Source organism: Giraffa tippelskirchi, chromosome 11 (assembly GCF_054371585.1).
Source record: "Giraffa tippelskirchi isolate mGirTip1 chromosome 11, T2T-mGirTip1v1.2.pri, whole genome shotgun sequence".
In the NCBI taxonomy this organism is placed as follows: Eukaryota; Metazoa; Chordata; class Mammalia; order Artiodactyla; family Giraffidae; genus Giraffa; species Giraffa tippelskirchi.
The window spans coordinates 25356244-25382229 of record NC_137285.1 but is presented as its reverse complement, the minus strand read 5'-3'; the positions used below and the strand labels follow the sequence as shown (position 1 = coordinate 25382229).

The following is a 25986-nucleotide window of genomic DNA, read 5'->3' as shown; positions in this document are numbered from 1 at the left end:
ACAATCATTCACATTCAAATTGCCATTTTCAGACTGTACAGTGTGCTTATATGCATTATCTCTTTTTTTAAAAAAAAATTATATTGGAGCAGAGTTGATTTACAATATTGTGTTAGTTTCAGTTGTACAGCAAAGTGAATCAGTTATATATATATACATATATCCACTCTTTTTTAGATTCTTTCCCCAAATGTAGGCCAATACAAAGTCTTGAATAGAATTCCCTGTTCTATACAGAAGTTTTTTTTATTAGTTATCTATTTTGTATCTTATTTAAATTGCCAGGAATGCACAGAGCATTAAAGAATTTGCCCAGAACCACACTTGGTAAATGTTAGAATTAGGTAGCAAACCCAGGTCCTCTGAGTTTCCAATGTTTTCTCCAAAGCCTGTGATGACTTAGAGAGCTGTCCCGGGCCTTGACCACAGGGAGCAGGAATGGGGCTCAGCAATGGTCAGGACCCTGGGCAGGAGCAGAGGAAGCTCGTTCCATTCTGTATTTATCTCCTCTCCCTTTCCTTGTGGCTCTCACCCTCGACTCACTGTCATACACTCCTGTTCCCTTTCTTTCCTTCCTCTTATCCAATCGCTTCATCTTCCCTGACCATGCCTTTAGCCTAGAACCACTCAGGAAGACTTTTCAGAAAGAAAAATATTATCAAGTACATCCCAGTGTTGATTTTAATTGTTTTTACTATATATAATTATAATTGATGATTACATCATTCTTACATAATATGACTTTATTAGACTTGCACATTACACAACATAGTCTTTAGTATATTTGAACACAGTATGATTGTATATTTATAATTCATAATGTAATTACATGTGCCCAGTGATAAAACTGGTTTATAAATGTTTACAGCTTTTCTAAACCATAAAGCCAACATGAATGAACAGATTAGAAAGAAAGAAATGAGTGAAGCCAATAAATTTCAAGATCCAAATTTATTGTAACTTAATGTGTCAGATGATACTATTTTACTTAAACTGAATTTTTTTTTGTAAGTATAATGCCCTTTGACAGTTGCCTGAAAGTTGATTCAATGTTCCTACTGCTGATCCATTTCAAACTGCTACAAAATCTTTGATTCCTAGACACACATGAAGGTGTGTGGTTTTCACTGTGCATGAAAACACCATTTACATTAGACTTTGTTATCTTTTCATTATCTTGGGGAGGGCAAGATGGTAATTGTTCAAGTCAGTGCAGACACACACACACACACACACACACACAAATGCAGACATTAAAATTTAGTATGGGGACTTCCCTGGTAGCCCAGTAGCTAAGACTCCAGGCTCCCAATTCAGGGTGGTTGGGTTCAATCCCTGTTCAGGGAACTAGATCCACATGCTGCAACTGAGTCTGCAAGCCACAGCTAAGACCCAACACAGCCAAATAAATAAATAATAAATATTTTTTAAAAATTCAGTACTGAGTGGTAAGGAGGCATGGAATATGCTCATATTTATTCTTTTTCAGATTTCACAGAAATAAAAAAATTCCTTTTTTTTTTTCATAGACCACCCTCATGACTGTATCTGTAGCCTGCAGCCCAAGGAACACTGTCCCAGGTCTCTCAGAATCCCCACTCCTCCCAACTGGAGGCATTTCTGAACCCATTGACAGCTCTCAGGACCAGGAAAGCTGCAGGACCTTGTTCTTCAGAAAAAGAATGCGGGGTGTTGGGGGTGCGGGGATCAGTGTGGTCCAGTGCTCATGAGCAGCCCCACCTGGGCTCAAATCCCTCTCCTCTACCTGCTACGTGGAGGCTACTTATTCAGGTCACTTAACTCTTGGTGCCTTAGTTCCCTTGTGCACCAAACGTGGATAGCAATGTCCACCTCATAGGGATGCTATGAGAATTGGATGAGCTTTTAGAAAGAAGAAGAAGAAAGCAAAGGGCTTAGATCAGCTCCTGGTTCAGAGTAGAAGCTCCATGAATTGCAGCTGCAGCGAAATTGAATGTTCATTCATCTCCCCTCAAGTGCTCTCCTCCCCAAAGTGCTTTGTGCTCCCCTCCTGCTCCTTGCTGTTTCCCGTGTGCCTGTGTTCATCTCCTGCTGCTTGCGTGAGCATGACTGCCTGCAGCTGTAACTGGATTTCCCTGGAGGCTCTATTGCCTCCAACATCCACTTACTTGCAGTGGAAAGATGGAGTTGCTGGTTTTTGTTACCTCCCACACTGCTGCTTCCAAAGCCTGTATCTTCACTTTCCCGTGGTCGTCCGTGTCCCTAGGAGGTTCATCTTTGTCTCACTCCTCCTTTTCAACCCAATGTTCTTCCAAGAACTATCACCTCTCAGTTTCTGGACCTCTTTCTCTCCCATCAGTCACAAGGTGACCTCTGCTAGTCCATCCTCAGCACCTCTCTTGTTATTTTTATTTTATTTAAAAATTTTTAAAAACTTAAAAATATTGAATATAGTTGATTTACAGTGTTTCAGGTGTACAGCAAACTGATACAGTTAAATATATATATACACATACATATATATATATATTCTTTTTCAGATGCTTTTCCATTATAGGTTTTTATAAGATATTGAATATAGTTCCCTGTGCTGTACGTAGACCCATGTTGTTTTCTATTTCATATCTTTATTGTTGTTCAGTAGCTCAGTCCTGTCTGACCCTTTGCGACCTCATGGACTGTAACCTGCCAGGTTCCTCTGTCCATGTGGTTTTCCAAGCAAAAATACTGCAGTGGATTTCTATTTCCTTCTTCAGGGCATCTTCCTGACCCAGGGATCAAACTCATGTCTCCTGCGTCTCCTGCATTAGCAGGCAGATCTTTACCACTGAGCTACTGGTGTGTAAATGTTAATCCCCAGTTTATCCCTCTCTCTCTTTCCCATTGTTAACCGTAAGTTTGTTTTCTGTGTCTGTGAGTCTGCTTCTGTTTTGTAAATAAGTTTATTTATATCATTTTTTTAGATTCCACATATAAATGATATCATATGATATTTGACTTTCTCTTTCTGACTTACTTCATTGAGTATGATAATCTCTAGGTCCATCCATATTGCTGCAAATGGCATTATTGCATTCTTTTTTATAGCTAAGTAATATTCCACTGTACATATGTACCACATCTTTATCCACTCATCTATCAATGGACATTTAGGTTGCTTCCATGGTTTGACTATTGTAAATAGTACTGCTTTGAACATTGCAGTGTGTGTATCTTTCTGAATTACAGTTTTCTCCAGATATTTGTCCAGGAGTGGGATTGATGGATCATATGGCGACTCTATTTTTAGTTTTTTTTTTTTTTTTAGTTTTTTTTTATTTTTAGTTTTTTAAGGACATCCACACTGTCTTCCATAGTGGCTGCATCAATTTACATGCCCACCAACAGTGTAGGAAGGTTCTCTCTCAGCGCCTCTCCTGGAGGTCATCGGAAACACTTTCAACTCTTCAACCACTAAACATCTTTGGTCCTCACCTGGCTTGGGCAACAGTTGATGCTGGGGACCGTCATTGTCAAGTTTGTGCTTCCTTAGCTTCTAGGACATCACACACTTGTTTCCCATCACTCCTGACCATCCCTTTGCAGGAGCCTCTTCTTCTGCCTGTTTTAACATCTCTGTTTCTCTCACTCTGTCCTGGGTCCTCCCTTTAGTCTCACTGGCAGTTTGCACTTAATCCCTTGACTCAGGCTTCAGGGGTCACTGGCCCCAGAAGCCTTCAGCTCAGATGCCAGAGCCCTCTTATCAGCCTGCTGAGAGTTCATCCTAACCTCCAAATATTAATCTGTAAAGTGGAAATAAGGACTGTGCCCTTTTCTATCTGTGGTTATGGATAACTAGATTCAACAAACCGTGCATTTTGATTCCTACAGGGTAGACCCTTCTCATGCATCCACTGTTTGGTGAATCCTAAGCCCTCTTACCTGGATGGTTTTAAATGTAAAGTATCCAGGACCTGGTCTGCTCCCATCATGATGCTGAGACTCTCTCAAGGACAGGGAAGCTGGACCATTTCCCAAGAAGCGAACAGATACACAGAGGCTGGTTTTCCTCTCTTCACAATCATTATTTCAGGTCAAGAAAACGGAGCTTAGAGGGTGATTTCATACAGCTGGTGCTCGGAAAGTTCTTTGTTATCACAGTCCTGGTGATGCATGAGTCACTGGCTTTGCATCTCCAGGCAGTGGGCGTGTGCTGTCAGATTCAATTCCTGGGTCCTCGGATGTGCCCCGTAGTCAACAGTGTCAAAACCCCAGCACAGGAGATGCTAGAAGGGCACAGATCACTCTGTGGCAGGGAAGTGTGTGTGCACACCTGTGATCTGGGCACTGGTGTGACTGGCCGCCTTTACCCCAGGCTGTGAAAAGCCTCGTTACTCAGCAGGAATGTCAGATTATATTAAGTCCACCCCATCCTCCTCCTCCTCCTCCTTCTCCTGTGAATTGTCATAGCTCGTGCACCCGCGCCTGTTGGCAAGTCTCATTTTGTCGTGTTGCAACTAAAAGCCCACATCTTTGGGGGGCCTTCTGGTCTCAAGCATGCGACCAGTATGTAAGGTGTTCTCTCTCTTGCTTAGCGGCCCTTCCTTGGTGGTGCTGATTAATCCAGAAGGGCTAGATTTCATTGGAGCGGTGACAGCTTCCCCGGGTGGGCAGCTCTGGTCCTGCACGGTGTCAGTGATGAAAGCTTCCAGGGTAAGTCTTCCTGCTTCTCAGCATCTTCATGGGACTGGAAGCCTGAGCAGTAGGCATTTTCTGGATTTTCCCCTGAGCAATCCAAGAAACGTGCATGTCTGAGGAGCATCTGTGCCCTGTTACTCTGAGGCACAGGGAGGACCAATGTCTGCTGTCACTGCGGCATTGAGGGTGAGGCCACACGTGTCCCCCTGCCCCATGCCCACTTCTGGGCTTTTTCAGGGCTAAATGACAAGTCTGGATAAATGAGATGCTATAATTTGCAAGTAAATCACATAGTCCGTGTAGCTCAAGTGGCATCTTCACTCTTCTCTGGGCTTTTACCTGGACATGTTGGGTGCTGAATAGGTTCTTTCAGCATCACTGTGTGAGGGGGTTTAGCCTCTGCCAAACTGTTTTCTGTGGAGCAGAGAGTTGTTTGGAGTTGAGTTTGCTTCTCAACAGCTCTTTCTGTTCCTAGTTCCTTGAGGTGGGAGAACCGATACAGTAAGTGGTACCCCAAGTACAGACTCATGCTTGGATCAATTTGGGGAGTAGATGGCCATGTGCACCCCTTCCTCCCCTTTTACCTGGTGATATTGTGGATCGGTGCTTCCTGGGCTGGATTTAGATCCTGGGGTGTTTTCTCTTGAAGATTGATTCCATCAGGTTAAGCAGCTGATCTTGAATCACTGAGATGGACTAGAGATGAAATTGATGAATGCAACTTTCCTACAACCACCAGAAAACTGTATGAAAGAGTCAGCCCTGCTTCCCTTCCCAATGTTGCCTTCTTGCAGTCCACTGTTCTAGGGGAGGGGCAGAGGAATGTGATGGTGGGAATTGAGTGGGTGGTTATGGCAGATCGTGGAAGGTGTGCATACTGAGACTGGTGCCTCCAGTAGGGAAGGTGACCCCTGCTTGAGCCGCCATCGTGTGCAGGGAAATGCTCGGTACTCTAGGAGAACCATCTCATTTTATCCTCCCAATGGCTGCTGAGTAGGTGCTTTCACATCCTCCCGTCTTAGAGAGTGTAGAGATACCATGCAAACTGCCTGAGGTCATAGGGCTTACACGTGAACCAGCTCGAGTTTGTATTTAGACAGAATGACCTCAGGACTGATGTTCTTACCCCTCCTTAAAGTTTTTCCTGGGCTCTTCCCTGGCTGTCCAGTGGTTAAGACCTCACCTTCCAATGCAGGGGGTATGGGTTCAATCCCTGGCCTGGAGTTAAGATCCCACATGACTCATGGCCAAAAACCCAAGACATAAAATAGAAGCAATATTGTAACAAAATGAATAAAGACTAAAAATGGCCCACATTAAAAAAAAATCTTTAATGGGAGAAAATAATAGCAAACGAAGCAACAGACAAAGAATTAATCTCAAAAATATACAAGCAACTCCTGCAGCTCAATTCCAGAAAAACAAACAACCCAATCAAAAAGTGGGCCAAGGAACTAAACAGACATTTCTCCAAAGAAGACATACAGATGGCTAACAAACACATGAAAAGATGCTCAACACCACTCATTATCAGAGAAATGCAAATCAAAACCACAATGAGGTACCATTTCATGCCCGTCAGAATGGCTGCTATCCAAAAGACTACAAGCAATAAATGCTAGAGAGGGTGTGGAGAAAAGGGAACCCTCTTACACTGCTGGTGGGAATGCAAACTAGTACAACCACTATGGAGAACAGTGTGGAGATTCCTCAAAAAACTGGAAATAGAACTGCCATATGACCCAGCAATCCCACTGCTGGGCATACACACCGAGGAAACCAGAATTGAAAGAGATACATGTACCCCAATGTTCATCGCAGCACTGTTTATAATAGCCAGGACATGGAAGCAACCTAGATGTCTATCAGCAGATAAATGGATAAGGAAGCTGTGGTACATATACACAAGGGAATATTACTCAGCCATTAAAAAGAATACATTCGAATTAGTTCTAATGAGGTGGATGAAACTGGAGCCTATTATATAGAGTGAAGTAAACCAGAAAGAAAAACACCAATACAGTATACTAATACATATATATGGAATTTAGTAAATCGGTAAAGATAACCCTGTATGCAAGATAGCAAAAGAGACACAGATGTATAGAACAGTATTTTGGACTCTGTGGGAGAGGGCGAGGGCGGGATGATATGGGAGAATGGCATGGAAGCATGTAAATTATCATATGTGAAACGAATTGCCAGTCCAGGTTCAGTGCATGATACAGGGTGCTCGGGGCTGGTGCACGGGGATGACCCAGAGGGATGGGTTGGGGAGGGAGGTGGGAGGGGGGTTCTGGAAGGGGAAAACATGTACACCCATGTACATGTACATGTACATTCATGTCAATGTATGCAAAACCAATACAATATTGTAAAGTAAAAATAAATAAATAAATAAATAAATAAATTAAAAATGTAGTAATATCAACTCCTGCTTTTTAAAAAGAAGAAGTTTCTCCTGTAATTCTCTGAGACATGGCTGCCTTTATTCCACCTTGGGGTATCCAAGACTTCCAAGGTCAAGAGGGAGGGGTTTGGGTGAGTGTACCTATCCCTTGTGATTGCCAGTGGTTCTCATGTGGGATATCCCAGAATGTCTCCAGGTCCCCCAAGGAGCCGGCAGGGGATTACGTTGTGGTTGCTTTATGTAAGAAAGAGGGAAATGAATTTATGCCTTTAGGAACATCTCAGAGGAGGGAAGCAGTTTCTCATAGGCTGGGGATCACTGTCCTCCAGAACCAAACACAGAAGATGCCACAGAGGGGAGGAGACTGTAATGACTGTGGCCTAGGGTAAGGGGCTTGACTGAAATATAGGACCTGAAAATAGCAGGAGGACCCTTTCTCCTTGTGGGAGGTGTCTGTAACCCTATGGTTCCTGTTCCTTTCTTATGATGAATGTGAATGAGCCCAAGTTCAGACCTCTTGAAGTATCACAGAGGAGATTCCCAAGTCAATTCAGATGTGGGTGATCCCCAGAGAGGAGCTCACTTAGGAGATGAACAGAGAACACACTTGAAGAATCAAGCAAAGAAACCTGCAGACCTGACTGCGGGTGGCTATTGCTCTCACCTTCCACTGTGGGACACTAACTGTACCTGTTGCTTCTTCCTTGTGCTTTTTAATGGGTGTCATTCTTTATCTTTGTGAGAACCCTCAACTTGCTCACTGATGTGTCATTTTCAGGTCACTTCATTATTTTTATTTCTTCTGGAGTCAATTCATCCTGGTTACTGATTTTGTTAAATCTCTTTAGCAGTGTGAGTTTTCTTTCTGTGTTTTGTAATTTCTGTTTTCAGACTCATCTTTTTTGGGAGATTTTTACCCGCTATCTCTCTTTCCTTGTCTGTGCTCACTCTCTGCTCTTGTCTTACTTCTTTGTCATTCTGTACCATCCCATGGGTGCTCCTGGTCTTGAATTGGGTTCTATTATTGGTAGCTCAGAGTTCCTGCACAGTGATACCACTGAGCCAGTGGGTCTGGTCTCCCTGCCTCTCCGCTGCACTACCTTATCTGTGCCAGAGCTCTGGGCGGCCTTCTTTGGGAGCTGGGGAGTTGATCTCAGCCTTGGTTCAGGCAGTACCTTGGTCTCTAGCCTCAGATGGGACACTTTCAGTTCTTTATAGCCTAAAATAATTGGACTTCTAATTTTCTCTGCCTATTTCTGGACTCAGAATCTGGTGAGTCCCAGGAGTTCCACCCATGACATGTGCTCCAGCCTTTCATAGTCCTCATATATTTTTTTGCCTTCTTTTTGAGCAAGACAAACCTCTAAGTGTTTTCTGTATTGTTTATTATGGCAATATGTTTGGAGTAGTGCTTGTGAGGAAAGGGGGCAGGTCAGAGCTTGACATAAATTCCAGATGAAGAGCAGTTCTCTTGCCTCTTTAGGACACAAGGGTGCAGTGCAGGTCAGCACACAATGTAACAGATGTGATTTATCTTCTGGACACTTCACTACAGGCTTTATAGATATTATTTTATTATCCACTCGTAACATCATCGTAAAGTATCACTCCTCCCATTTTATAGAGTAGGAAACTCATGGCTTGGAAAGAGGAGAAGAAACGCATCCCATGCCGCAAGGCTTGTGAATCACAGAATCACACCCAACCCCAATCTGATTTCGTATCAGAACCCTTCAACCCCATCCGCGTGTTAGGATGTCATCTCACGATGCCCTTTCCTTTTGTTCTAGGAAAATGCACTTAAGGAAGCTGCCCAAGGAGACCATCGCCTGAGGCCCCATTATGCAGGCCTTCCCGCAAGGGCCCGCCAGCTTGACAAGGTAACTGGCCACCACCATCAACAGGCCCCTGGGAGCTGGGGTGTCAGGGAGGAGCCCAGGGAAGGTGGAAGGGGATGACGCACTGAACTCCACCCAAACAAGAGTGGCTGGGACCCTGGTCACACCTCTTCTATTTCGTCATGTGGCCACTGCACAAAGCCCTAGAGAAATGTCTCATTTGCTGTCTGCTAGGCATCCCCACGTAGTGGCCTGTTCGGTCACATAGGGACCAGAGCAAAACTTCCCACGTCCTCTCCACCAAACCATTGCCTCTCCTAGTTTTTCTCATTCCAGTAAATGGCCATCCCTCCAACTGCTCAGGCCAAGACGCTCTGGGTGGTCCTTTATGCTCCCTTTACACCTCACTCTCCGACAGCCCCCAGCCCTCCCATTTCCAATCCCACTGTGTCCCACAAGCGCAGGCTGCCATTTTCTCCTGCCTGAATGGTGTGAAACAGTCTCCTAACTGGCCTGCCTACCTCCCTTCTTGATGTCCTACAGTCAGTTTCCAGCATAATCTAGAGTGATCTTGTGACTCAAACCAGACTATGTTGCTCCTCAGGGTAAAAACCTTCTCCCAAAATAAGAACAAAACTCCTCCCTGTGGCTGCCGTCTTGCTCAGCCTTGTCATCTGCCTCTCCATCTTTGATTCCTGAAGTTCTGTTCATGCTGACCTTTTTGCTCCTCAGACCACCAAGCTGGTCTCAGTGTGCCATGACTTTCTCTGCTTAGAACTCTACTCCCTCCTTTTCAGATAGCCACCAGCCTCTTGCTCTTCATGGATCAGCTTTAGAGTTGCCTCCTCAGCTAGACCTTCCCTGCCTCCAGCTACCCGTCCCCTTCCTTTAATTATGTGGCTTCACTCGGGTTTGATCTTCTTGTGTGTCTCATCGCTTTGTTGGTTGATCACATCTTCACTTCGCTGTCTTCCACCCTGCAATAATGTCAGCTCCTGGGTAGCAGAGGTCTTTGCCATCTTATTCATCACAGTATCCCCAGTACCTATCTCAGGACACATCGTAGGTGCTCGGTGAATATTAGTTAATGATCAGCTGGTGGTTTGGAGTTGCTAATTGCTTAACTTTCCATAATTACAGAATGTTTATTTCAAAGAATAACTGAGTCCTAACAATTTACTACAAAAAATAGAGCTTTTTTGAATGTACACTTCTTTTCCTGCCTTCCTGTTTGCCCCTTTAAAAAAAAAAAAAAAAGACCTGCTTTTCAGTACATAAGAAATGTTGGAGAGGATGTGAAGAAATTGGAGCCCTTGTGCCCTGTTGGTGGGAATATAAAATGGGGCAGTGACTACGGAAAACAGGATGGCAGATCCTTAACAAATTAAGAATAGAATTACCCCATGATCTAGCAATTTCACTTCTGGAGATATACCCCAAAGGATTAAAAACAGGATTAAGAAGAGATATTTGTCCTTTCATGTTTATAGCAGCATTATTCACAATAGCCAAAAGATGGAAGCAACCCAAGTGACCATCTATGAATGAATATTATCAAATGTTATATAAGATGCAGTATATATGTGTGTGTGTGTGTGTGTGTGTGTGTACATATATGGGTAGATTTTTTTTTTTTATAGCATCTTACCAAAAAACCCTAACGAACCTTTTGGCCAACCCTATTGAAGTGGGAGGCCATGCCCTCCTCCAGGGGATCTTCTCAACCCAGAGATTGAACCTGCATCTCTTAAGTCTCTTGCGTTGGCAGGTGGGTTCTTTACCACTAGTGCCACCTGGGAATTAATTATATATACACACAATGGACTATTGTTACTCAACCTTAAAATGAAGGAAGTTCTGACACCTACTACTGCAACATGGATGAACCTTGAAGACATTATGTTCAGTGAAATAAGCCAGTCACAGAAGGACAAATACTGTGTGACTCTACTCATATAAAGTCCCTAGAGGAGTCAAATTCATAGAGACAGAGAAGTAGGGTCGTGGGAGGCAGGGGCTTAGGGGTGGGGGAGTTAGTGTCTGAGGGGGACAGAGTTTCAGTTTGGGAAGATAAGAAGTTTTGGAGATGGGTGTTAGTGATGGTTCCACAACAGTGTGAGCATACTTCATGCCGCTGAGCTGTTCACTCGAAAACATTAAGACAGTAAATTTGATGTCATGTGTGTGTTAGTCACTCAGTCATGTCCGACTCTTTGTGACCCCACGGACTGCTGCCCACCAGGCTCCTTTGTCCATGGGATTCTCTGGGCAAGAATACTGGAGTGGGTAGCTATTTCCTTCTCCAGGGGATCTTCCCAACCCAGGTCTCCTGCATTGCAGGCAAATTCTTTACCATCTGAGCCACCCGAAAGCCCCACGTTATGTGTATGTTACCACAATTTTATCAAAAAGATGTGCTTTCAGTACGACTTCAACCCTCCCTTTAAATCCCTTCCCCCATATTCCTGCCAGCCCCTGTGCCTTCTGTCCTCTTTCCTTTCCAAACCTGCTCTCAGGAAAGGCTCTGATAAACTCACGCACCCTGAGGTGTGAATCCATAATGAGGCTTGGTGACCTTCTCAGCCCTGGCATCTTTTTACTTAAACAAGAACAAAAGTGAAAAATAATGGTGAAGCAAGCTAACCGCAGGGTTGGGGGGAGTTGGCTGGAGGGAGGGTCGATCCTAGAATGACTTCCTCGCTTGCATTAAGTTCACTCCATGTGGGCATCTGTCTGCTCCTCAGCTGGGCTTCTGCACCCGGAGTGTGAGTCCTCCTTGGTGAGGGCAGAGCCAGAGGAGCCCAGTGGTGATGTTGCCTATGCTGGTCAGTGGTGGCGGGGTGGAGTCCCAGGGTCAAGCATCACCAACATCTCATTCCCAAACCTGGCTCTCCTGGCGCCCTGATGGGCCCCCCTGCTCCCATAGAACTCTCACCAAAACCGACATAATTTTTTTCATTAAGGTTTGAAACTCCTTCCCCTGCTGCCTTCACATCTTGACCTTTTAAGCAAAGCTTCAAGGCCTAGAAAATGAGCTCCCTTCGGCATTGCAGGGGGCTGTGAAGGCACAGAGTGACTCACAGGCACAGACTGGAATAGCAGAGCTTGCAGAGAGGAGGTGGGGAGCCTGGTGGTGCCATAGACATCATATTTGTCCTGCCCCTTCCCCGGTTTACAGGGCTGGGCATTCCCTCGGGGTGCCTGAGCAGGGTGTCTTCAGGGGAGTCACCGTGGGAAACAGCAAGTTCTGAAAGACTGCCTTGGGAGACCAGTGTCTGTGTCCCAGAGTAACTTGGGGAGGTACAAGGGGCGGGTTGGTTCATGCTGATGGTGAAAGAATTCAACCACAGCACAAGATCCATTGTGGGGGGCGGCACCCCCAAGACTTACAGAAACACGAGGAAGTGTTTCATCTGGTTCTCCGGAAGAAGTCTGGGAATTCCCAATTCCCACAGCTGACTCAGGCTGGATTTGCAATCTGCTTTTTAGTAGCCTTGATTAAGTACACAAAATTAATGATCAGAGCTCTTAATTATTAATGTACTGGGATGCAGAGTCGGTGTCTTCCCTGAAGCCTGCCCAGAAGGGATTGCCTCTTAGGTGCAAAATTGGTTATTGAACTATTTAGAATATTGAGTTGAATTCTGCTGGGCAGGCCTCCCTATGGAATGAAACAAATGAACCAGGAATCCAGGACACAGTGCAAAGGATGGGTCAGTGCCCCTGATGCCTGCAAACCCAACTTAAAAAAAAAAAATTGATTCCAAATTTTTTACTCACTTGAGTTCAAAGGAGCCCATTAAATTCTCCCCAGACTGGGTAGCCATTCTTATAGCCAGTTGGAGGTTCAGCCTACTTTCTCATTGAGTGTGTGAGGGCATTTGTGCTAAGTTGCTTCAGTAGTGTCCAACTCTTTGTGACCCTATGGATTGTAGCCCACCAGGCTCCTCTGCCTATGAGATTCTCCAGGCAAGGATACTGAAGTGGGTTGCTATGCCCTCCTCCAGGGGATCTTCCTGACCCAGGAATGGGACCCAGGTTTCCTGCATTACAGGCAGATTCTTTACCATCTGAGCCATCAGGGAAGTCCGGAAAAGAGTGGAGATTACCACAAACAGCATTTTTTCATGGGAGAGGTTAGTGTTTGAGATTTCCAAGACCAGTTTAAGTTCATGTTTTCAACACTTTCTTTTTCATCTCCTTTCTATATTGTGGAAACACTGGAACCAGAGTGGTTAGTGTCAGAAGTCCTAGAATCAAGGTGTCAGCAGGGCTGCACTCCTTCTGCAGGCTCCAGGAGAGAGTCACGTTTTCACATCTTCCAGCTTCTAGAGGCACCCTCATTTCTTGGCCCCTGGGCCCTTCCTCCATCTCCAAAACCAGCAGGATAGCATCTTCATATTGCATTCCTCTCATCAGGACCCTTGTCATTACTACACTGGAGCCACTAAGATAATCCAGGACAATCTCAAGATCCTTAATCACTCTTTCCAAGTCTGTTTTGCTTATGAGGCAACATCCACAGGCTTCAGGATTAGGATGTGGACTTCTTTATGGACCTTAATTTAGCCTATCTCAGTCCACACACACACACACCCACCCCCCGCCATCGATCATTTTGTCTACCCCATCCCTCCTAACCAACAAACAAACTTTCTTTCCATTGTTGCAAACCAGGGAAGTGACCTTAATCATTCCATAATTGTGACCATAAAGGGGACACGATGGATAAACTTTAAGTCAAAGAAATGCAAAACCACAATCGTGGCATGAGATGAAGTGTACTTGATGTATTAAAGCACAAGCACCAACAATTTGCAGAGCCTTCTAGTGGCCCAGAAGTCCTCTGCAGATTCTTGCTCATCCTCAGCTATCCTGTAAAGCATTGTCTTCAAGACAAATAAAACTTGGCTTTTTTTTCCCCAACAACAATTGCTTTCTGTTGTTACTACAATGAACACATTATAAGGTACAACAAAAGCACAACATTTTAGCTCCATGTGGGGTAAATGGGATTTATGGGTGGGCCTGACACTCTAACATCCATCTGTTCTGTCCACTGTTGGCAACGTCCCTGCGGAAGCACAGGTTTGGCATCTGCCAGTCAGTTTCCAGATTCACTTCTGGGTTGTGGTCTGTCTGCAGGTTCAGTTCAGTTCAGTCCAGTCACTCAGTCATGTCCAACTCTGTGACCACATGAACCGCAGCATGCCAGGCCTCCCTGTCCATCACCAACTCCTGGAGTCCACCCAAACCCATGTTCATTGAGTCGGTGATGCCATCCAACCATCTCATCCTCTGTTGTCCCCTTCTCCTCCTGTCTTCAATCTTTCCCAGCATCAGGGTCTTTTCAAATGAGTCAGCTCTTCACATCAGGTGGCCAGGTATTGGAGCTTCAGCTTCAACATCAGTCCTTCCAATGAATATTCAGGACTGACTTCCTTTATGATGGACTGGTTGGATTTCCTTGCAGTCCAAGGGACTCTCAAGAGTCTTCTCCAACACCACAGTTCAAAAGCATCAATTCTTCGGCGCTCAGCTTTCTTCACCGTCCAACTCTCACATCCATACATGACTACTGGAAAAACTATAGCCTTGACTAGACGGACCTTTGTGGACAGAGTAATGTCTCAGCTTTTTAATATGCTGTCTAGGTTGGTCATAACTTTCCTTCCAAGGAGTAAGAGTCTTTTAATTTCATGGCTGCAATCACCATCTGCAGTGATTTTGGAGCCCAGAAAAATAAAGTCTGACACTGTTTCCACTGTTTCCCCATCTATTTGCCATGAAGTGATGGGACCAGATGCCATGATCTTAGTTTTCTGAATGTTGAGCTTTAAGCCAACTTTTTCACTCTCCTCTTTCACTTTCATCAAGAGGCTCTTTAGTTCTTCCTCACTTTCTGCCATAAGGGTGGTATCATCTGCATATCTGAGGTTCCTGGTATTTCTCCCGGCAATCTTGATTCCAGCTTGTATTTCTTCCAGCCCAGCATTTCTCATGATGTACTCTGCATATATATTATTATTTTAATGTTTTTAAAAATCTTTTTATTTATTTTTATTGAAGTATAGTTAATTTGCAATGTTTTTAATTCCTGTTATACAGCAAAGTGATTAGGTTATATTTATGTATTCTGTTTTTAATAGTCTTTTCCATTATGGTTTATCATAGGGAGCTCAGCTCATTGTTCTATGATGACCTAGAGGTGTGGGATGGGCAGATGGGAGGGAGGCTCAACAGGGAGGGGATATATGTATACCTATAGCTAGCTGATTCATGATTGTTTTACAGTAGAAACTAACACAACACTGTAAAGCAATTATCCTCCAATTTAAAAAAATATATATATCCTGTGATAAAACATAAAGGGGATTGGCTATTCTTGACCAAAACTCTGGGCAGTGCACTTGGCAGGATGATTCCTGACTGCCCTGTGCTCTTATAAGGGGCTGGATAATAACTAAATATACAGAAATAAATGAGGCCAGCAAATGGAGCCTGAAACCCAAGTCAGCTTCCCTACAAAGTATGAGTTGGAGTTTCTTGGAAATACCTGACTTACATGGGCTTTGGCTATTCATTCTACTTCTCTACTCTGACAACAGAGAATTGGATCACTAAAGAAAATTCTGGTCCTATCAGAGCTTACATTCTGAGGAGCAACCCTGAGAAAAAATGTAAATTGCTCATATGATAATTTCAGATAGTGATAAATGCCCATGGAAAATAAAGCAGGGGAAAATGGCGAGGGCAATGAAGACAGACAAGTAGGGAGGATATCGGCACCCCAAGGGCTTGTCTGAGGAGTGACATAATTGATGAGCAGAGAGTGGGGGTGGAGTGGGAGGTGGGCAGGTATGTGCCATAATGGGAACAGCACGTGCAAAGGCCCTGGGGCAGGAATAAGCTTGGCTTGTTCAAGGGATTAAAAGAGGCCAAAGTGACTGAGCATGGTGGATGGTAACAGGTCAGATCAGAGAGGTGGGTAGGCCAGATGCTGCAGGACTTTGAGGCCTCATCAGGAATTTGGACTTGATTCCAATTTCCATGGCAGCCCTGGGAGGTTTTAATCAGGGAGCAGTAAGATCTTCTATTGTAAAGAAGGCTTCTGCTGACTATGGTGCAAGACTGGACTTGGGGCTTTTGAATACTGTTCCCAAGTCTAATTTCCTTGATTAGCCAGGACATGAGAAGCGAAGGCTTTCAGCAAACCTGGAGTTGAGGTTCAAATGCAGGTTCTGCTTAGTTCCAATAGGTCATGACATTTTCACCAGGTAGCATTTGAATTTTCCCCTGAGTTCATTGCTTGATGCATCACACTGTAGCAAAATGGCACGAAAATACTTCTGTGAATCAGACCTCTCCACGACCTCTTAATAACAGCTTCCCTGTAACCCTGCTCCATTTAGGAATGCCAAGTGGGCGCCTTCTTTTCTTTCTGTGCAACAGAAACTGTCAGGTTACATGAAGACCGTACATAAAGCATTTGAATCAGAAAGGACTTACGTAGCTAAAAAAAAAAAAAAGCAAAAAACCCATGACTTTGTGACAGTCTGTTATTGAAGCCATAATTCATGTTGTACTGTTTGGGGAGGAGGGGAAGAAATTAAAATTTTGTGGCTGGAACAAAGCATGCTGCGCAATGAAAAAATAACGGAGAAGAAATCAGGTAATTTCTCTCATCAAGGTCATGCCCTTGTCTGTTTCAAAGAAGCTAGAGGAGAGATGGAGGATTAGTAGAGCCTGCCAGATAAGTTTTAAACATGGGAGTCCTGGGGGTTCTGGGCTGAAAATGGACATGGTTTCTGAGGTTATTGGAGCATCCATCATCCAAATCCACGTGGCGCTTTGTTGCCATTTTTGTCCACTTTTACAACAGAGGTAAAATTTTAGGCAAAAGAATTTAGTATGGCTACACAATTTGAGTAACATTTAGTGTCTGTTAGGACTTTCAGTTCAAAGGGACAGAAGGCAATTCAAACTGACACAAGTAAACCAAGGGAATCTATTGGCCTAAGTAACTAGAAAGGAAAGCATTAACTTCAGGTACAGCTTGCTCTAGTTGCTCACACAATGTCATCAGGACCCTGCTTCTCCCTCTACATCTCTAGAATCTATTCTCAGATGAGTTCTTCCCTCATGAATGCAAATGGCAGTGTAGCTCCAACCTTTGTCTTTAACTTTCCAAGTCCAGTGGGTGAATCTCTTCCCAGGGAATCTCTTCCCAGATTCCTGCACAGTCTAATATCTTATTCTCCATGGATGCTACTGGGTCCTATGCCCCTCCTCTCCTAATCTTCACATCCCGGGAATGGGATTATACTGATTGGCTAGGCCTTGGTCACGTCCCCAGACCTGATCCAATCACTGTGGATGTGGTGAGGATGGGTGGGATGAAGAGGGAGGCTGTGTGCTGATTGGCCAGCCCTTGGTCACACGTATTCACCCCAGCAGGACTGGACCCACTGCGAAGTCCAGGACTGAGGATGAGGGAGGGGAAGTCTCCAGAAAGAACTTAAAGGGGAAGTGACAGATGACAGCTGGGGACAAATACCCACTGCAGGTCCTGTGCATACTGTAAACGCCCCTTCTCTCCATCCTTGCTACTTTAGGTGAAAGCAGAGTATGCTCGGCTTAAACACACGCTCACCATAGTGACCAGAGAACGTGATTTGGCCGTGAAGGAGAAACACCAGCTCCAAGCCAAGCTGGAGAACCTAGAACAGGTCCTAAAGGTAGGACGCACTTCCGCTTCCGCTTTCCCCAGGGGTCGATGTGAGGAAGGAGGGGCTGCAGAATCCCAAAGCAGAGAGTGGTTGAAACTCCTTTTGAGTTTCGAAATCATAAAAATTCAGGGCTCTATGGGGCTGTTTTTACCCTTTCTGTGGTATACAAAGCAATAAATAACAAAATTTGAATGTTTCTGAAAGCGATCCCGTAAAACCAATTATGCATTTCCATTTCTTAGAATGTTAAACACAGCTGAGCAAGAGATGCTAGGCAGCACTCTAGAATGGAAATTGAGCTTAAGTTGAAGACCAGCAGTGTCTACGTTGGTTTTTCAGATTTCATGAATTTTAAGCTGTTCTTCAGATGGTTAACGACCTTTGTTATAAAGAGAATAGCTAAGTCAGAAATTGTTTTATCAAGCTGCAGGTAATTGGATAGCCTCATGCATTCCTGATGAGCTGGGATCTCCTTCAATATTTAATGGGTGGGTTGATTTGCTTTTGATATTACTGAGTTAAGCTGAATGAATTCGTTGCCTTTTTTTTAAGTGTTAAAATTTTTTTGGTTTCTCATAGTGGGAAAAAAATTTTAACATAAAAGAATAAAATAATCACCTGCAGTTCTACAATCTAGTACATAGATTAAGCATTTGTATTGCATAAGCACAGAACAGAGTTATGGTGTGCCCACCCACTGTCTTGCATGAGGAAGTGATTTTAACTCCACCTTTAGCTTATTTGGGGGAACTGCTAGAACTCTGAGGGGACTCAGATCCATGATTGGTGAGGACTAGGGTGAGGTGCAAAATGGATACAGGGTTTCTTTTGGGGGTGATGAAAATGTTCTGGAATTAGTGTGATGATTACCAAACACTGTGAATGTACCAGCACCTCTGAATTGTACGCTTCAAGGGGTGAATTCTATGGTTTGTGAATTACATCTCAATTTAAGAGTGCATGTGCGTGCTCATGCTTAGTCGTGTCCAACTCTTTTCAACACTTTGGACTGTAGCCCACCAGGCTCCTCTGTCCTTGGGATTTTTTCAGGCAAGAATACTAGAGTTGGTTGCCATTTCCTCCTCCAGGAGATCTTCCTGACCCAGGGATTGAACCCACATCTCCTGCATTGCAAGCAGATTCTTTACCTCTCAGCCATTGGTGAAGTCCCCAGTTTAAGAGTAAAGATGCCCTATTCTTTCTGCTGGCCCTAAAGGGGAACCACACCCTTGTGTGATTCCGGAGGGGACAGAGTCATGCCCCGTGCTGGTGGTGTCTGAGATGCCCCTGAGTGTCTACCTGGCCCTCTCTGGAGGAAGGACCAAGGCTAACCCTGACCATGTTTCTTTTTACCCTTTCCTCTGAATTTAGAACATAGCCCTAATGGAGTGAGATGCCACGTAATTATTCATTTCAGGAGCTACCTGGACCACTGTGAGTTGTCTGAGGGCACAAACTGTGCTTCATTCAACTCTCTACCCATAGAGGTTGGGAAAGATGGTGTTTGGTAGAGTCAGCGGAGGATGGGCTGGGAAAGCAGAGTGTACCCAGGGGCTTTGCTGAGGGTCTGTTGGAGTAAAGTCACCATGAAGGACAGTGTAGGGTAGAGGTTCTGGATGACTGTGCCTCCTGGGTGACTATGCCTGCAGGAGGCATTTGACAATCTGGAGACATTTTTGATGTATATGACTGGGGATGGGGCTATTGGCATCTCGTGGGCAGAGGCCAGAGATGTTGCTAACCCTCCCACAATGTACAGGACCGCTTCCACAGCAGAGAATTAAGTGGTCCAAAATGTCATTGGCAGCAAGGTTGAGAAACTGTGTTAGTTTCTAATTGTTGCTGTAACAAATTATCACAATGTAAAATAAAACAGATGTATTCTCTCTCTTTTTTGATGTGCAAAAGCCATTTATTTTTTTAAAAAACTTTTTATTTTCTATTGGGGTAGAGGAGCTTCCCTGGTGGCTCAGAGGGTAAAGAATCTGCCTTCTATGCAGGAGACCTGGGTTCGATCCCTGGGTCGGGAAGATCCCCTGGAGGAGGGCATGGCAACTCCCTCCAGTATTCTTGCCTGGAGAATCCCATGGACAGAGGAGCCTGATGGGCTATGATCCATAGAGTCAGAAAGAGTCAGACACGACTAAATCGACTTAGCACATGCACACACACATAGCTGATCAACAAACAGAGTTGTAATAGCTTCAGGTGAACAGTGAAGGGACTCAGCCATACACATATATGTATCTGTTCTCCCCCAATCCATCCAGGCTGCCACACAACTTTGAACAGAGTTCTGGATGCTATACCGTAAGTCCTTGTTGGTTACCCATTTTAAATAAAGCAGTGTGCACTGTCCATCCCAAACTCCCTAACTATCCCCTCCCCCCATCCTTCCCTTTAGCAACCATAGGTTCATTCTCCAAGCCTGTGAGTCAACAAATATATTCTCTTACACTTCAGGAGGTCAGATCCAAATTGAGTCATGTGGGCTAAAATCAAGGTGTCAGTAGAACTGCCAGCCTTCCAGAAGGTTATGGGGAGACCATTTCCCACTGTCCCCACCTTCTGACAGCTGCTCCTGGTCCCTCCCCCCTCCCTGCAAAGCCAGCAATTAGCTTCTCTGACTTCTTACCTCCCTTGTGTCAGGAACCTGTGATGACACTCGGTCCACTTGAACAATCTCCCCATCTCAACATCCTTAATTTAATCCCAGTGAAAAGTCCCTTTGTCCTGTAAGGTGACATAGTCCCAGGCCCCCCAGGGCTTGAGGGGTGGACCTCTTTGGGGAACATTATTCAGCCTGCTCCACCCTCGAGTATTTGGGGGAGGTGACCAATAGCACCGATCCTACCTGTGAGCAGAGGAGGCCCTGTTTATAATTTTAGGGTGTGAAATTCCCTTCTATGTCTCCTGCCTGCCTGCCAGGTTTCAGGCCAGTCTTTCCTCTCATCCAGAGTGGGTGAAGGGCTGTGCATTCCCAGCTTTAGGCGCCCCACCACCCTTCTGTCTGACCTGGGGTTTGAGCCTCATCACCAGGGTCTTGCACACATGGAGACACCTGAGTTCACATCCAGGTTCTGTCTGCGGTGCCCTGCAAACAGCCCTCTCTTTGGCTGCCCTCCGGTCCAGGGGGTACACACCAGGGGTGTCATCGGCGTTTGGTTGGGGGGTAGACCTGGGAGGAGGACTGTGCAGGAGCTGAGGGTGAGCTTGAGAACTTTGGGGTGTGGAATCCCAGGGTCTGGGGAGCTGGACTGTGGTCCAGAAGGAGAGAGTGTGGGATTTGGTTGGGCTCCTCCCTTTGGCTCCATTTCTAAGGGTGGAATTGGTTGATGAGACTTTAGCTGATGAGCAGGCCATGGACAGCCATTGGTGGACATGGTCATCTTTGACACCAGGAAGGCAGCAAGAGCAGGAGAGGTTAGAGGCTGTGAGGGGTCCATGGGGACAAATGACAATGTTATGGGCCTGGGATTCTGGTCACCGCCTCCCATTGGTCGCCAGCTCCCACTGCTGTTTTGTCCTATTCTTCACTTGGTGGCCAGAGCAGTACTGTAAAAATAGAAATCAGATCCCAGCACCATCCTCAAACCATTCACATGATCCTTCCTCCCGCCCCAGTTCACTTACCCAAAGCCTGGCGCCTTTACTGGCCTCAGCCCAGGCCATGCAGTCACCCTCACCTCTTCGGACCCCTGTCTTCCACTCTCTGCCCTGATGCCATCCACTCCTAGCTCTATTTCTGGAACAAATCCAGGCACTGAGTTCTTTTTTTTTTTTTTTACTTTTTATTTTATATTGGAACGTAGCCAATTAACAATATTGTGATAGCTTCAGGTGGACAGCAAAGGGACTCAGCCATCCATATACATGTATCCATTCTCCCCCCAACTCTCCTCCCATCCAGGCTGCCACAAAACATTGAGCAGAGTTTTTGGCGCTATACAGGAGATCCTTGTTGGTTTTCCATTTTAAATATAGCAGTGTGTACATGTCAATCCCAAACTCCTTCATAAAGTTCTTCTCCTCAGTACCTTTGTAATGAGTGGATGAACCATGGGGCCCCCACAGGAGGGCTGAATTGCAGGACATGCCCAACCAGGCTGGCATGGGACAGGGGCCTTACTGGAGGCAAAAACAGGTCTCTCAAAAGATTTGTGCTCCCTGCAAAAAAGGGAGACAAAAAGATCTAGAGATTAGAAGAGGCATGTCCTTTGTAAGGGGGGTGATTCCATGGCAGTTGAAGGAAAACGTGTCTTGTGAATTTGCAAAACTCTATGGGACTTGCCTTTTTCTTACACTGGGCATTGAGAGCCTTTTGGGCTGACAGCAGGAGGGAAAAGATCAGGGAGGTGACGATCCTGATAGAACTGCTGAAATCCCTGGGCTCTTGGACAGAACCTGCTAAAGTTTGCTGCTTTCAAAGAACCACTCTCAAGCCAGGAAACTCCATGTTTTGTCAACATTGCTTCAGCTTGGACCAGTTGAAAACACACCATGTTCTTCTCCTGATAATTTGGTCATGGTAATAAAAGGGCTATTCAAAATTAGCCTTTTTTCCAATTTGGTGAAAATGAAACTGTTTAAGGCTCAGTCATGTCCGACTCTTTGCGACCCCATGGACTGTAACCTGCCAGGCTCTTCTGTCTGTGGCATTTCCAAGGCAAGAATACTGGAAGGGGTAGCCAATCCTTCTCCAGGGGATCTTCCCGACCCAGGGATCGAACCCAGGTCTCCTGCATTGCAGGCAGATTCTTTACCATCTGAGCTACCAGAGAAGCCCATTTTATTATTTTTTAAAAATTTATGTAATTGACATATAGTCGATTTACAATATTGTGCTAAATTCTGCTGTACAGCAAAGTGATTCAGTTATACATATGTATTCTTTTCCTTTATGGTTTATTACAGGATATTGAATAGAGTGCCCTGTGCTATACAGTAGGACATTGTTGTTTATTCATTCTCTATATACTAGTTTGCATCTGCTAACCTCAAACTCTCAATCCATTCCACACACCCAACCCCCACATTTAGCCTTTTTTGTTCCCCTTGAGCAGCAAAGCCCATCAGTGGGTGATGGAGAAGGGAGGAGGTGATTGCCATGCTGAGCTAAGATGCAGCTGACTTATCTTAGAAAACACTATCATTTCTGTTAACTCGGTTAAAATGATGACCTTGCATTTCCAGAAGTTCCTGGACATCCCCACAACTCCTGGAGTGTGATGTACAGTCTGAGGTTGTCATTGATTTGAATTAAATTGAACCCCCAGAGTGGTGTTGGTCAACCTAATTTGCTGAAAACCAGAGAGAACTCTGTCCATGGGATTCTCCAGGCAAGAATACTGGCACGGGTTGCCATGCCCTTGTCAGACATGACTGAAGTGATTTAACATGCAGACATAAAGAGAACTTGCCCAGTGAGGGGGAATTTGGGTGGTGCAGTATTCCAGCCTCAGCATACCTGCTGCAGAACCTGGACCACATGTCTGACCCCTGACCCTCATCTGAGAGAAGCAAAGATGCTGTGCCGCTGGTTTGGGATAGGAACTGGTGACCAGCTCACAGAATCACTTTGTCCCTGTTTTTTTACGAAATTGTGAATATGTAGTTGCTAAGTCATGTCCAACTCTTTGTAATCCCAGGGACTATACCCTGCCAGGTTCCCCTGTCCATGGGATTCTCCAGGCAAGGATACTGGAGTGGGTTGCCATTTCCTTCTCTGAATTGTGAATGAAACCTACCTTTTCCTTCAAAATACAAAAGCTATTAGTGAATCTAAGGTAAGATTGAATGTGTGGCTGTTTTCTAAGACAATCCAATTAGAATAATACTGAAACTGTCTAGAACCCCCTGCACTAACCAAACGGATAATATTTTACCAGATTTGAATTTGTTCTGATTTTTATACTTTTAAAAATAATAGGGACTTTGCTGGATGGTGCAGTGGCTAAGACTCTGTGCTCCCAATGCAGGGGGCCCAGGTTCAATCCCTGGTTGGGGAACTAGATCCCACATGCTGCAACTAAGAGTTCACATAGTGCAAACCCAACACAGTCAAATAAATCAATAAAATTTTTAAAATAAAAAGTAAAAATAATAATTGATGAATTCACTGTCTGCATATATATTTTTTATCATGCTTATTTCCCAGAATATCATCAGATCACAAAAAACCATCACGTGTAATAGAACATGCACAGATAATATGAGTGGAAGGAGAAAATTCAGATAAAGAGAAAGGAGAATTCAAATTCACCAGCTTGGAAGTTAGACATAGTTACTCTAAAATCTAATTTGGCCTGCGTCTCCATGCAGCCTGGATATAAAGGGAAATAGAAATAATTATGTAACTCGCATTCCTTAGAGAAGGGAACCTACTGTTTCCGCAGGAAAACAAAGCATGGAGAACGAAACGTGATGGTCTTACTTAGAATGGAATGAAACGTGATGGTCTTACTTAGAATGTTATGTTAGAGGAGGATGCAGAACAATAGAGTAGAAAATATCTTCTGAAGCATCTTCATAGCAACTGAGGGGCAATTTTCCCACATGCCTTTCTTTTGGGGTTTCGGAAATAAGCATGATTAAACAATATATATGTAAACAGTGAATTCATCAATTATCATTTTTACTTTCTATTTTAAAATTTTTATTGATTTATTTGACTGTGTTGGGTTTGCAGTATGTGAACTCTCAGTTGCGGCATGTGGGATCTAGTTCCCCAAACAGGAAGTAACCTGGGTCCCCTGCCTTGGGAGCACCGAGTCTTAGCCACTGCACCACCCAAGCAAGTCCCTATTATTTCTAAAGACATATGGATTCCTCAGGCCATTGTCTTGAGCTGTTAGCAAGAAAAACTGGGGAGAATCATTAAAGCCAGATTTCCTACACTTAGGAAGAACCCAAGAAGTGTTCTTTGTGGTGGGAATTGAAGAAGAGGAAAATTAATGTTCCTGGACCCATTTCTGGTCTATGGAATTAAAAATACCAAGAGATGAGACTTCTGTGGTGGTCCAGTGGCTAAGACACCAAGTTCCCAAAGCTGGGGGCCCAGGTTCAATGCCTGGTCAGGGAGCTAGATCCCACATACTGCAACTAAAGATCCCACATGTGCCACAACTAGGACCCGACACAGCCAAATAAATAAATAAAAATATTTTTAAAAAAATACTGTGAGATGGAAAACATCAGAGTCTGAACAAAGGTGAGATGAGAAGGCTCCCCTCTGCCTATCCATCTTGTCTGGTTGGGAATTGCCGCACCCTCAGCCTCCTTATCAGGGAAAAAGATGTACCTGAACATCTCAACAGAGGTCTACACAGTTGGAACAAAGCGTGGTCTCCCTGGCATGTGAGTGTTTATTGCATGACCATTCAGTCATTCATTCATTCGTTCATTCACACTTGTCACTTGAGCACTGCTTGTATTCCAGGCCCAGTTCCCCACAGCAGGGATTGCTGTAGTTACAAAACCGAGTCAGTGGGAACAGTTCATGCAGAAAAAGACAAGCATTTGTAACATGATGTCAGGCAGTAATACATGCTTAGAAGAAAAATAAATTAGAGCCAGGCAGTAGGAAGTGACGTAGTGACCCTTCAGAAATGCAGCTAGAAATGACAAGGTTCTAGTGTACAGCACATGGAACTAATATTCAACATCCTATGATAAACCATCATAGAAAAGAATATGAAAAAGAATGTAAATATATATATAACTGAATCACTTTGCTGTACAGCAGAAATTAACACAGCACTGTAAATCAATTGCACAAGAACGAGTGCCTGGGAGGCGTCCTATCTCAGACACGTCTCCTGAGCAGAGCTTCTCAATGAAGTGGGGGGAAGGGCTGTCAACATTCAGGGGCGGAGCACTAGGCAGGTGGAGAGATGGGAGGATTCCAGACAGGTCCAAGGATCAGCCAGATGGCTGGTGAACAGGGAGGGAAGGGTGGGAGTTGGAAATGAAGCTTAGATTAGAGCGAGGTCTGTCTGGTAGCATCTTACGGGCCCAAGTAGAATTCCAAGAGTTTTTGTTCTAAGTGTCATGAGACACACCTTTGTCATAATAGTGCTGCATTAACAAGCCTCCCCAAAACCCATGGCTCAAAACAAGAATATCTCATACTGTTCGAGAGCCTGTGGCTTGGCTCAACGGTCCTGTCATCTTGGCCGGACTTGGCTGGACACAAAGTTGGCCAGCTATTGGTTGATGTCAGATGGTTTGGGTCGGGTTGACTGGCTTTGTTCCCTGATGTTCCAGCAGGCTAATTAAAGCTTCTAATCAGGGTATAACAGGCCATGAAAGAGAGTGACACCCTGGAAGACTGTGAGGACCAGGCCAGAAGTGC

General features: G+C 44.6%; 2 protein-coding genes across 12 annotated transcripts in view; both read left to right on the top strand.

Annotated features, from left to right (window-relative positions):
- RIMBP2 (RIMS binding protein 2) overlaps positions 1 to 25986 on the top strand; it is a 297778-nt gene that overhangs the window by 169276 nt on the left and 102516 nt on the right. For all 11 annotated transcript variants that reach the window (XR_014069119.1, XR_014069116.1, XR_014069117.1 and 8 more), the window contains 2 exons: positions 8857 to 8946; positions 17520 to 17642. Coding sequence is in view for 1 of the 11 variants with exons in the window: in XM_081543009.1 (XP_081399135.1) it covers positions 8857 to 8946; positions 17520 to 17642 (213 nt within the window). In the remaining 10 variants the exon portion in view is untranslated. The remainder of the gene's footprint in view (positions 1 to 8856; positions 8947 to 17519; positions 17643 to 25986) is intronic.
- STX2 (syntaxin 2) overlaps positions 1 to 25986 on the top strand; it is a 330178-nt gene that overhangs the window by 275937 nt on the left and 28255 nt on the right. Inside the window, exons 13-14 of the mRNA XM_081543064.1 lie at positions 8857 to 8946; positions 17520 to 17642. Of these exons, the coding sequence (XP_081399190.1) occupies positions 8857 to 8899 (43 nt within the window). The 3' untranslated portion in view covers positions 8900 to 8946; positions 17520 to 17642. The remainder of the gene's footprint in view (positions 1 to 8856; positions 8947 to 17519; positions 17643 to 25986) is intronic.